This window comes from Phalacrocorax carbo, chromosome 14 (genome assembly GCF_963921805.1).
Source record: "Phalacrocorax carbo chromosome 14, bPhaCar2.1, whole genome shotgun sequence".
NCBI lineage: Eukaryota > Metazoa > Chordata > Aves > Suliformes > Phalacrocoracidae > Phalacrocorax > Phalacrocorax carbo.
In genome coordinates, this window is record NC_087526.1 from 9005321 (window position 1) to 9018270 (window position 12950).

Genomic DNA, 12950 nt, shown 5'->3' on the forward strand with positions numbered 1-12950 from the left:
AGCTTTCTCCTCCATTACTTCATCCAGTGGGAATATATTGTACTTAATCTTTTATAGCCTAGAATTATGTAGGAGTTGGACCATGTTGACTGTTTCCTTGATGTGCTGTAACATAAAAGCACCCAGTATGACAAAAACACAGCTTGCGGTTGTTCGCAGTAGCTTGTGAGCTACACGGGACGTTCAACCCAGTTCTTTTCTGCTATTCCAAGCAAGGGAGGTTTGCAGACATGAGTGCCTGCTGCTCCCTCCGATGTGGATCCCTCAAGATGTGGATAAGCTGTACGGAAGAGGGGACGTTTCTGGATATGACAAGCCCTCGCACGAAGCCCGGGGCACTTGTTCTCAGCACGGCCAGTGCCTCACTGCTGCTCTCAGCAAAGAAATGCAAAGGCATTTCTTCAAGGGTATTTTTTTAATGGCGGGACGGCTGCCCTTGGGTGTTGCACCGCGGTGGACGTGTTTTCCATCCCCGACTGCGCTGGGAAGAAGTTGCGCCGTGGAGGTCCAGGGGCTGCTTTTTTTAATAAAAACCTTGACAGAAAGTCCCACAGCGGGGAGGGTGCAGCCCGCTCCCCTCTGCGCATGCGCAATCCCACCAGGTCCCTTCTGCCCACGTGATCTGTCTCACGGAGCTGCGCCTGCGCATTGAGGCGCAGTGACGTACCGTCCGCGCGCCGGCGGCGAGAGGGGCGGGGTGGAGCGGGCGGGGGCGGGGCGGGCGGGGGCCGGACGGCGCGGGGAGCGCGGAGCCCCGGCCCGGTCCGGTTTACCGGCCCGGCATGCGCCGCAGCAGCCCGGGAACATGGCTCGGCGGAGCCCGCCGTGCAACGGAGTCGGCGGCCACGGTACGGGCTGGGCTAGGTTGGTCCTGGCGGGGCGGGCGGGGGGGGGGGGGAATCGTTTCCTCTGAGGCAGGTGGGGGGCTGGAGCGCCCCCTGCAGGCGCGGCGGCGCCCTCTAGCGGTGGGGCGGGGCTCGGCGGGCGATGGGGTCCTGGCGGGTCCCGGGAGCCCGGACGCTCCGCTCGGACCCAACGCCCGCCGCCGTGGAACGGTCCCTCGACGCGGGAGTGGGCTCCGCCGCCAGGCCGCGGACTCGGGCCGACGGGGAGCAGCCGGGTCCGCCGCCTGACCGGAGGCCGGGCCCTTGAACTCGGCTTTTCGAGGCCGCCCATCACGGCAGCTACCCGGGGGCTCTGCAGCAGCGCCGGGCTGGCCCGGCCTGGCGAAGCATCGTGTAAGTGCCACCACCTGCACGTTGTTGCAGCCGCTGAGAACGCAGGGCTGCTTCCCCCTCCAGAACTGCACTCCGGTCGTCCCTCTCCGGCACCTGTGGGTGCTGTGCCTGGGTGCTCGTCTGTCAGAACCGTTCCAGGAGCTGGTTTTAGCTGCGGAAGGAAATAAAAATCCGCTCACAGCCAGTTAGGCGGACCTTTGGTGATGGTACGGTTTGAGTTACGGTGCGATAAGCCCCCACACCCCAAGGTGTTTCTGGCTCCCCTTCCAATTGTAACTGGGGCTTCAAGTCAAGGTTTTGTGGATGCACAAAAAAAGGGTTTGAAATGCAATTTGTTTGGTACTACTTGCAGCTATTGTCTGTTGTACATTTGAACAGTGTAAATTTTGGGGTATTTGCCAGTAAATCCAAAAGAGGAGCCCGCAATCCATGCTCCTTCCTTCGTACTACTCCCTAAGTTGTGTGTGAACAGGAGTTTCTTCGTCCATAGGCTTTGTCTCCTCCTTCCTGAGGCTTTGGTGTGTGACAGCCCAGTGCCTGCGTATCGCAGGGGGATAGGGAGTAGCCAGCTGAGTGGAGCTGGCTTCTGTTCATGTGCAAATAACTTTGCTTGCACAAGGGGCAGGAAAGGCAATAAAAGGAAACTGTGGTCACTGGGTGAGTGTTAGAAGTTTTGTTGTTACCAGGAACTTGGTGTTTAGAGGGGAATTAGAGATCTGTCGTAGGCTGTTACAGCTTGTTTTCATCCAAAAAGTATTTTAAAAGGGTACCTGGAGAAGGGACAGCATCCACTGCTTGACCTACTTAGCATCTGTGTATCTGAGTATCCTGCCATCTTGCCGTCTCCAGGCACTCGCACGCAGCTCCCCAGGAGCAGGGAGAGGGACGGGGCAGTGCCGAGACGCCGGAGGTGCCACGTCGCAGAGGAATGCGCTCCTCAAGTCGCTGCCGGGTGGGTGGGACGTTGAGAAACAGCTGTTTCTTCATCGGGATCCTTTTAATTCCTCCCACCCCAAACCCTATTCAGACGGTCCTTTATCAAACAAATCCTGTTTGCGTCTCAAGAGCAGTGTTAGTTGGATCTGTCAGAAAAAGCCTTTTAAGTAAAGGCAGTGTTTGCGGCCTCATCCTGCGCTCCAGCCCCACGGCTGCTCAGCAAAGCTTCCTTAGTGGAAGCTTCTCTGGTGTGGGATATCAGGTGGCCCTCAGCCACCTCTCCTCTTCATCGCGTCAGGCGGCGGGGACAAATACCACGATGCAGTGTGAAATAGCATCCCTTCTCAGCTCCCTGGGAAGCGCTGTCACGTCCTGTAAGTGCGTTTAACCCCTCTGAAGCCAGAGCACCATGTGCTTTGTGTGTTATTCCCTTTTCTACCTGTCTCCGAGTTCATGTGCCCCACAAAATGGGTATTTGTTTAATACAGGCTAACCTGCACGTGTACTAATAGCTGGCAAGTTTGTGTTTGTTGTGAGAGGAGCCAATATGCTTGTGATCCGTTAACTCTGGTATAATTATGTCCTTTCTTGTGACTGTTGTTGTCAGTGGGGATGCTCAGACTTGTCCCTAAATGGCGGCATCCAGGAGCTGCTGTCTAACTAGAAGTCAGTAGGAAAATGAAATCCTAGTCTTAGAAAACACTTGACACTGAGCTTGGCGGCTGTGTCGGAGACCAAACAGTTGCAGGATGGCTTTGCATGGCTGTCGTGGTCCTGAACGGAGCTGTGATCTGTTAGGGAGGGTGGGAGCCAAGGGCGAGGGATCCGCTTGGGCAGCGGTGGTGGCTCCCGTGTCAGGAGGAGCAGCAGCTGCCTCGCAGGGTGGGACCAGTGGGGTTGATAGGGAGGCAGTGGGGGTGCCCTGCAAGCTGTGAGGTGTCTGTGGAAATGGGGACAGTCAGCTGGTGAGTCACCAGCCGGGGTCGACCCTAGCCTGTCCTGGCAGGACGTGTGCTGACTGTCCCACATCATCTTCCTTGTGTGTATGACATTGCTGTGAGTGGATTTTGCCCCCTTGATCTGAGTTGCTGCCCCCTGTGTGTTGGCACTGTGTATCAGCTTGCCTCTTTGTGGTCTTCTTTCAGACTTTGATTCTAAGAAGAAAAGAAAAGTGGCAGAAATTTATCAGGCTCTGAACAGTGACCCCATTGATGTGGCCACGCTCAGGCGGATGGCGATCAGCGAAGGGGGGCTCCTGACAGACGAGATTCGTTGCAAAGTGTGGCCAAAGCTGCTAAGTGTTAATACAGACGACCTGCCCCCTCTTCCAGGTACGGAACAGTCTGGTCTCAGGTGCTTTGGAAGAACAACTCTGTGATCTCTGTGCATGCTAGAGGAAGGTTTGCAGAGGCTGAAGCACGGGCTTTCTGACCTGCCTGTTCCCTGTGTGCGCTGGTGCGTTTCCCACCAAGCTCATGTGCAAAGGGGACTCATGCTGCAGCATGAACGCCATAGCTTTGTGCGCTGTGTTGTATGTAAACAGCAGATTTGGAAATACAAGACTTCCTAAAAGCAACATTTCTATTGTGGTGTGAGGGTATTATTATCTTTAGTGACAGTGGTGGAAATTAGTTCACCCTGGATGCGGTTGGTATGGCCCTGAGCAGTGAGCTGGCATGTGTAAGTTCATCTGCAGCCAGAAGTATCAAACTTAATTTTTGTTGCTCCCATGGAGAGGTGGCAGTGCTGAGCCCCAACTTGGCCAAAATACTTCCGAGGTGTCTCTTCCAGGCATAGATGAAGCAGATTGTTGCATGAAGCACATGTGGTATTTGGTCAGAGCAGAAGCAGGGAAAATGACCTTCCTGATGCAGTACCTGTATGGTTTTTAAACCATACAGTGCAGAAGCTCCAAGTCCCGTAGCTTTTACAGCCACTGTCCCCAGATTTTGTTGTTGTTCCTGAATCTGTCACCATTCAGAAGAGTGCCTCCCCCCATGTCAGTCAAGAGCTGGGTTATATTAGGTGATCAGAGCTGCTGGAAGACAACATTTAATTTCATGTGATCGCATAGATAGTTCAGTATGCCAGGAAATTCTTTTCTGGTTTAACTATCCTAGCTACCCATGGGTGGGGTTTTCTTCTGAATTATTTCTATTTAATAAACTATTTTTTCTGGTCTCCACAGCATGCTATGCCTTGCTGCTGCTGAGTATGCTTTGAATTGCACAGCAAAATTGTGGAGCAGAAGTGTTTCCAGGAATGCTGAGATCAGTGTCAGTTTAAGAACTTTAACGTATGTTGTTTAAAGAAATAATAGTCTCATTTCCTTGCACTGAAGTGCCGCTAGTGTCAGAATGTGCCGTGGTGCAAGCGAGGGGACAGGGCTGGTGTGTGACGTGTGAAAAAGGGGACAAGCAATGGGGTGGTGTGCCCGTGTGTGAACCTTCATCCTCCTGCCTTCAGGAGGGTTTCTCCGAGCTCCCTCACCCAGCTCTCTCCCAGTACCTTTGCACTACTCAGTGTTAATCATATTCCTCTTTTTCTCAGCAGGAAAGGAACTGCGAGAGGACAATAAAGATTACCAGCAAGTGTTACTGGATGTGCGGCGATCCCTGCGCCGTTTCCCACCAGGTGAGAGGCGACTGTCATCTTCCTGCTCTGTGGGGGACAATCTGTGGCGTGTGGCCCCTCCTGGCTCAGACCTCACTTAGGGGGTTGCAGTAGGTGGTGCTCTGTTGCTCCAAGAGCCTGACTTCTGGAAAGCCTTTTCCTTGTGAGCTTACAGCAGCTGCTTCATCCGGTGGAGCCGTCTGTGCTATCGGTTTCCTTCAGCTGCCTGTGCTACAGCTGTTTTTTGATGTGGCTTTTCTGTTACACTTCCCCTGCCCCGCTGAGCCCCTCTGCCAGCAGGGCCCATGTCGTCGAAGAGTTGCAGTGCGGAGAGGCCTGGATCTGGCATGACCCTCACCTGTTGTGAACAGGGTGAGGTTAGGATAGATGGAGTGTTTGAGAAACATACCATTTGCTTCAGTTTATTTTAGACCATGGTCTAGCTCAGGGGCATAGAAAGTTTGACAGTGATTAGAACAATTTCTCGTGCAAAACAGTCTCAAAATGGGGTTCATGCACCATATTTAAGAGCGCTCTGAGCCTTTAAAAGAAAAATGTTTTTGCAGTTGTTTAGTTCTGATGGGTGGCTGGTGCCTTGTCGTGCTATTTATAAAATGTTTAATCCAGCAGCTAACTCTGGCCAGAATCTGCTTCCCACTTCTGCAGCTTTTATTTTGCATAAACAGTTGATTCACTCTGATTCTCTTTCGAGTGCAGATACTGTGTGCAAGCCTGATTCCTAAACGGTCTGCTAGTACAGATCTTTTTGCCCTTGAATGGCAGCGTCCTGCCTATTTTTAGATGCATTAGTGAAACGGGAAAAGGAGAATTTTGTCATTGCAGGATCTCCGCTGGGACTTTCTGCCGGGCCTTTTGGCATTTTATCTGTTGACAAGGACTGCCAGAAACTGGCTGCAGCTGTGCATGGCAGGAACAATGTTTCTCCTGTGACATCCTGTCCCTAAACACATGTTTTTAGCAGGGGACCAGTATAAAGCTGTGGCAATGGAGGCCTTGCAATCAGTTGGCACAGTTTCTGTGAAAATGGGTCCTGTTTAATTTTTTCTAGAACCCATGGGAAATTAAAAATTATTAAAATGTCCTCAGTAGTGCTGCATGTGCAGTGTAATTCACTCTCTGCAGCACTGTACAAACCTCAGTAAACCCTGCTTCCATCCTCCACAGTGGCTTCCTCACAGATAGGAGCACTGCAGCTCCAAAGATTAAACAACCTAACAACTGGCCAGCTTCCCTGGGCCATCAGAATACACAGAATATAGGTTGAAAAGACCTGTAAGATCAAGTCCAACTGTAAACATAACACTGCCAAGTCCACCACTAAACCGTGTTCTTAAGCACCATGTCTACATCTTTCAAATACCTTCAGGGATGGTGACTCAATGGCTTCCCTGGGCAGCCTGTTCCAATCCCTGACAACCCTTTCAGTGAAGTAATATTTCCTAATGTCCAATCTAAACCTCTCCTGACACAGCTTGAGGCCATTTCCTCTCATCCTATCACTAGTAACTTGGGAGAAGAGACTGACCGCCACCTCACTGCAACCTCCTTTCAGGTACTTGCAGAGAGCGAGAAGGGCTCCCCCCAGCTCCCTCAGCCGCTCCTCATCAGACTTGTTCTCCAGACCCTTCCCCAGCTCCGTTGCCCTTCTCTGGACACGCTCCAGCACCTCAATGTCCTTCTTGTCCTGAGGGGCCCAAAACTGAACACAGGATTCGAGGTGGGGCCTCACCAGGGCCGAGCACAGGGGCCCCACCCCTGCCGGGCTCCTGCTGGCCACACCAGTTCTGACACAAGCCCGGGTGCTGGTGGCCTCCTTGGCCACCTGGGCACTGCTGGCTCATGCCCAGCCGGCTGTCAGCCAGCACCCCCAGGGCCTTCCCCGCCAGGCACTTTCCAGCCCCTCTGCCCCAGGCCTGGAGCGTTGCCTGGGGTTGGTGTGACCCAAGTGCAGGACCCAGCACTGAGCTTTGTTGAACCCCATACAGTTGGCCTTGGTCCATCGATCCAGCCTGTCCTGGTCCCTCTGCAGAGCCGTCCTACCCTCGAGCAGATCGACACTGCCACACAACTTGGTGTCATGTGCAGATTACTGAGGGCACACTCAATCCCCTTGTCCCGCACACTGATAATGATATTGAACAGAACTGGCCCCAACACTGAGCCCTGGGTTTGGGGGGCAGGATTAGGACTTAAGATTTTTTTCTGCTAGTTTTACCCCCACTCCTCTTTGCACCACATCCCTTGGGATCAGGCAGGTAAATGCACGGGTCATCTCCTTGCACACCGCAGCTGTGCTCGCTCCCATGGCAGGCACCGGCAGGTGACACAGCCTGTCCCACCACCACCTGGTGCTGTCCCCACAGGGATGCCGGATGACCAGAGGGAAGGCTTGCAAGAGGAGCTCATCGATATTATCCTCCACGTTCTCAAGCGCAACCCTCAGCTGCACTACTACCAGGGCTACCATGACATCGTGGTCACCTTCCTCCTGGTGGTGGGAGACAGACTGGCCACGGCTCTGGTGGAAAAGCTCTCAACGCATCATCTCAGGTAATCCCCGGGCTCAGCTGGAGGAGAGGAGCTGCCTGTATGTCCTCAAGCTGTGAGGATGCCTGTGCCTGTGGGGAAGTCTCTGCAGATCGGGCTGGCCTGTCCTGGAGCAGGGGAGCCTGGAAGGCAGAGCCTTGGGTTAAGGCTGGCTGCTTGTCATGGCTGTACCCAGAGGGGTGTTGTGAGACAGCAGCATGACCACACGATAGCACGTGGCTTTGCAGGGAGTTGTGCTCTGGGGATGGGATAATTGAAGGCTGTCAGATTAATTTGTAACATCTCTTGAAGTTGAAAAAGCAACATGCATGCATTATTCATAGTTCTCTGGCCATCTCTGCTGTCAGGGCCTCTCTGGCTCCTGGGGGCTGCCTCAGCACAGTGCTTCCCACTTAGCCTTGTACAGCCCTGGGTAGCATGGTCTGTACCACCAGTGTCCTGAGCCCCAAGTCAAGTGACTCTCCTGTTTGTGCACTAAAAGGAAAACAAGCTTCTTGCTGGGGAGTAGTTTGTAGGGATTCTCCCTCCTCTCCCAGATGGGGAGTAAGGTTTTGGGTGCTGCAAAGTCTTTGCGGTTCACATGTGCATTGCAGCAAAATAAGAAGTATCAGCTGACACCAGTGTCATTGTCTGGGTCTGGGTGTTCTGTGCAAATCAGCCCTGAGTGTGCCAGTCAGGTAAGAAGGAGGCTGTCCCACATAGACAGAATTCCTTGGGACTGGGGCCCACCCTGCCAGAAAAGCTGTTTACCTTCTGGCTGCCTCCCTGGAGGAGACCTCCCTGGTATGGTTGCTTGACAGACCTTCTTTCAATCTTTCCTCAGGGATTTTATGGACCCAACGATGGATAATACCAAGCACATTTTAAATTACCTGATGCCCATCATAGACCAGGTGAACCCTGAGGTGCATGACTTCATGCAGAGGTACGCAGAAGTCCCCTTGGAGCCTCCTAGCTCTGCTCTGCCAGTCTTGCATTACCGTTTATGGGGCCGTTAGCACCAGCATGTCCCCAGCATCACAGTGGCTTCCTCAGAGTGAGTCAACAGCTGACCCACGGCTAACAGTGACAGTCCAAAGCCACATGGCACTCTGATTCCGAGCAGACCCAAACCTGTGCTCTCTGTTTTGAGGGGTTTTATGTGGTTCCGCGTTCACCCCAGTGGTCTGCAGTCCATATCAGAAAGGTGGGGGGGGTTGCAGACAGTGTCATACAAAGCTGCCACAACCGCCTCACATGCCCAGTTTTGTAGCTGGTGTCACCTTGCTGTAGTTTGTTACTAGTTCTTGGGATAATTCCCAGGTTGTGCAGTAGGGACACACAAGTGTCGTCTGTGCAGAATAAAGCAGAAGCAGGAAGGTAAGCGGGAAGGTTCAGTCCAGAGTCCTTTTCTGGGCAAGTCCTTTTCTGGGCAAGCTTGATTAGAAACTCTCAGAAGCTAGTAAGCCTTTAGGGTGGAAAAGAATATGAAAAGTTGACTGTGCTGCAGGACTTCAGGTGTCCTCAGGTCAGTGTGTCAGACAGTGCCGTAGTATGTCACACGTTCAGGCTCTCCTGAAAGCAGACCTCTACTGTGGGTCCCACTGAGTGTAAGATGAGTAGTGGCAGTACTTTGCCTTGGGCTTGTATCAGAGGTACAGTTCACAGATCTGGACTGAGCTCTGGATGCTCTGCTGATAGCCAGGTCTATCCCCACTCCCAGGCATGGAGGTGCAGCGCAGGGCTTGCTCGGGACCAGTTCAGTGCTGTTTCCATTCTGCTGGCAGCAGCTGACCTAACAGCACTTTCTCTCTGTGCAGTGCGGAGGTGGGAACCATCTTTGCTCTCAGCTGGCTGATCACCTGGTTTGGGCACGTTTTGTCTGACTTCAGGCATGTCGTGCGATTATATGACTTCTTCCTGGCTTGCCATCCACTGATGCCCATTTATTTTGCTGCTGTGGTAGGTATTGGCTGGAATGGTAGGGGGGTTAACTAAACCATTGTGAAGTGCTGGTAGTTTGGGGCTGCAGAGGCAGGCTGGCAAACCCAGTGCTGCTGCTGTCCCTGGCTGCACCCTGCTCTGCAGGGCCCCACCCAAGGCCAGTGATGTCCTTGGTGGTGGTGGAGGGCAGGTGGGATCCAGGATAGCTCAGGGCAGCCTAGGAGTGTCCAGATGTGCAGGCTGTTCCAGTTCAGTGCCATGGAGGCAGCATGACCTGGTGTTTTTCTTTGCTTTCTTTTGCTGGCTCTGCTGCTGGGCACTTGGTCAGGTGCTGGGGAGCATGTCTGGCTGGGGGCAGCCCTGCACTGTGTGTCCATCTGCCCTTTCTCCTACTGGGGATCGAAATAAACCTCTGCTTGAGCGCAAGTCATGGAGTCAAGCCCTGCTGAGGTTCCCCATGCATCTCTGACCTGCCAGTAGCATGCTCTGCTCAGCAGACAGACGTAACTGCCCAGAAAAGGGCTCTCCGTGGCCTCAGAGTCTCGGGAGGGATTTGGCATTTCTCTTCCCAAACGGGGAATGCTCCATTGCAGTGTGTCCCCTTGAGGAAGGGCAGGTCTTTCAGCTGGAAGCGAAATGTTTTTCTCTTCCGGCTCTGAAGTGAGTGCCAGCGAGTGACGAGGAGTCATTCCCACTTCCCCGGCTGTCCTCAGTGCTCTCACTCCTCTCTGCAGATCGTGCTCTACCGGAAGCAGGAAGTTCTGAACTGCGAGTGCGACATGGCCTCTGTCCACCACCTCCTGTCCCAGATCCCACAGGATCTTCCTTACGAGGCTCTGATCAGCAAAGCTGGGGACCTTTTTGTCCAGTTCCCACCATCTGAACTTGCCAAGGAGGCAGCTCAGCAGCAGGCTGAGCGGTAAGTGCAAGGCAGCCTGTGCTCACATGTTCTGTACATCCCTGTGCCAGGTCTTGCTTCCTCATGAAGATTTTCCTCCCTGGTAGGAGGCTGGTCCTGAAGGTGAGCTGGAGACACTCTTTGATGTGTTTCTTCTCTTGCAGAACTGCGGCTTCCACTTTTAAGGACTTTGAGTTGGCGTCAGTGCAGCAGAGACCAGACACTGTGTTGAGGCAGCGCTTCAGGGAGCGGTTCCAAGGGGAGGAGCGGACAAAATCCATCTTGACAAAGCCAAGGACCAACCGCTTTGTCAAGCTGGCGGTGATGGGGCTGACGGTTGCGCTGGGAGCTGCTGCCCTGGCCGTGGTGAAGAGTGCGCTGGAGTGGGCACCCAAGTTTGAACTACAGATTTTCCCCTGAAGCCAGAGGAAGGGCCTTCCCTGTCACCACATCCTTCCCTGATGGTAAGGGGGGATGTTTGATGAAAGGACGTGTCCAGAAACGACCTGTCTGAAGGTTATTTTTTATTCTTGCTGCATCCAGTGACGTTTTTGGCCTTTGCGACAGAGTGATAGGAACCAGCCCAGCAGGATTGTGCCTCACACTGACGCTCACCCAATTCTCTCCTCCTCATGCAGGAGTGAGCAGATGGGCACTGCCGCCATCTCATGAGGAACCGGAGGTATGGACAAGTCGGGCTCTTCAGGCTGCACACAGGTGACTGTACGAGTGGAGAGCCATGTGTGAGCTATGCCAAAACAATCCCACGTTCTCTGTCAGGGATAGTTAGTGGGAGTGAGGGCAGATCCTCACCTGGAGGAGAGTGTCATGGCAGGGTTCAGCCTGGGTGCATGTGTGTGTGGGGGCAAGGGGCTGTTACACTCCTGAGGGACAGGACAGCCCTCTGGCTCTGCATTGCTCCCGTCTGCAGGCTGCCAGCGTGCCCCTCTGTCTGCGTTCAGCTTCGCCAGTGGTCCGACCCTTCCCTTTCCTATAGGCAACCTCTGAGTAGAGCCAAACCTTTCACAGACCCCTGTCAGCGCCCTGCCATGAGGTTCTCTCCAGTGTGAAACACTCCATGGCTTTTTTTGCTTCCTCCTCTTTGCAGCCTGATATTTTTACAGGAGAGAAGGGCAGAGGACAAGAGCACAGCTTCACGGGACTGCCGAGGGAGCTTAGCTCTCGGTTGCTGGGGCTCTTTCGCTGGCACTAGCATGGTCATATCTTGGGTCAGCAAGGTGAGAGACGAGTATCGCTCACCCTGCCCAAGGTATGTTCTGTCATGTGCCAGATAGTGTCACCACAAGTCTTAGCAGCACCATAAACACCCGTTGCAGGCTTCTTTTACAGCTCTGGAAGCAGGCTTTAATGCAGAGAAAGGCTTTTTCCACCTTGTGAAACACTTTGCACAGGACAGAAGTCATTGTGGTAGGAAATCTGTCATAAATCTCTCCCACAAGGTGATCAGACTTCAGCGTCACCCCTCAGAATAACGCAAGTGAGGGAGTTTCCCAGAAAGGCCACCCCCTGCATAGCTCCTGTCTCCCCACCCAGTCCCATTAACAGTCCTAGCACTCCCTGCCTTCCAACCTAAGCAGCAAATCCATCTAGACAACTCGAAGTCCCACTGAGACAAAGCCAATAGACATTATATGCCTCTACCTCTCCCCTGAGCTGCTAAACCTCCCGCAAGTGCCCTTACCTGTCCCTTACGGCTCCCACCCAGCTCCCCCACCATTACTCTGTTGTGCCGAAAACCATCTGTGCCGTGCCCAGGGGCTGCACACCTGAAAATTAGGTGTTGGTTGAAGAGTTACAGATTTTGGGATAGAGAAGAAAACTTGTGCCCTGCAAGACTCGGCACCCTCCAGTCTCAGCCCCTGCCTGTTGGTTCATAACCACCTCTGGCTAAGTTCTGGTTTGCCCTGTGGGCCCTCGCTTTCAGAGAGGCCTTGCTGTTCTGACCATCAGGCTGGCCAGAGGGTATGTGGGCAGTCATCACGCCTGACCTGTGTTTCCATAAAGCTCTGAGCAGAGGAGTTTCCTCTGCCCTTGCAGGCTGAAATCCAGAGTGTGAACCTGCTCTCGTTCAGGCAGGGCCGTGAGACCTGTTCCCTCTCCTTGCAGGTGCCAGTGGCTGGCTCATGCCAGGGCTGTCCACACTACTGGTGAGAGCCAGGGGCTGCTCACGGGTCTCCCCTCCCAGTGTGGTTGAAGGCAGAGCCTGTTTCTGGCCCTCAGCACCTCCCCAGGGCAGCAGCGGTGCGGGGCAGAGGGTGGGAGATTTAGCACTTTAGAAACTTGTGGTGCAGGAGAGTCTGTGGTGACCTGGGGATGTTGCCGGAGGTTCTGGGACCCCTCTGTAGACTCCCCCACTGCCCCGAAGGAGGGGATGGCTGGACCCCCCTGGGGGGAAGCCCCTGCAGCCCCCACCACTGTCTGGCCGCAATGCACTTTAGTTCTTGAGTTGTCCCTGGGGGAGGAAGGGCCTGGGAGGAGACAGTAGCTTTGGGTGCTTCAGTTACTCTGTACAAAGACATATACATACCTGTGTAAATGCAGATTTATACAAACCCTATAACTGTAAAATAAACAGTTACTAAACACACTTCCTTCCCTTCCCATGTGCTGGCAGGGGCCACGGCACGGGGCGCAGGGTGCCAGATCTGCCCTCGTGGCCCCCCATGGCCCAGAGCTGGCCCATCCCTGTGGTGGCCAGGCCAGCTCTTCAGTCACTGACCCATGTGGCCTCACAACCACAAGCCCTGTGAGAA

The 12950-nt window shown here is 53.8% G+C and overlaps 1 protein-coding gene across 4 annotated transcripts; it reads left to right on the top strand.

The window, feature by feature from the left end:
* Nucleotides 1-692: 692 nt before the first annotated feature.
* Nucleotides 693-12784, top strand: TBC1D20 (TBC1 domain family member 20). 4 transcript variants are annotated; one of them, XM_064465515.1, is made up of 9 exons: nucleotides 694-848; nucleotides 2088-2190; nucleotides 3320-3505; nucleotides 4725-4808; nucleotides 7172-7358; nucleotides 8179-8280; nucleotides 9155-9296; nucleotides 10013-10197; nucleotides 10341-12784. In XM_064465515.1, exons 1-9 carry the CDS (start codon nucleotides 783-785, stop codon nucleotides 10594-10596), a joined length of 1311 nt encoding a protein of 436 aa, XP_064321585.1. In that variant the 5' UTR covers nucleotides 694-782; the 3' UTR covers nucleotides 10597-12784. The 4 variants fall into 4 exon arrangements, with proteins under 4 accessions (XP_064321588.1, XP_064321589.1, XP_064321585.1 ...); XM_064465516.1 differs by having other exon boundaries at nucleotides 695-848; nucleotides 4728-4808; XM_064465518.1 differs by lacking the exon at nucleotides 2088-2190 and having other exon boundaries at nucleotides 693-848.
* Nucleotides 12785-12950: the final 166 nt, after the last annotated feature.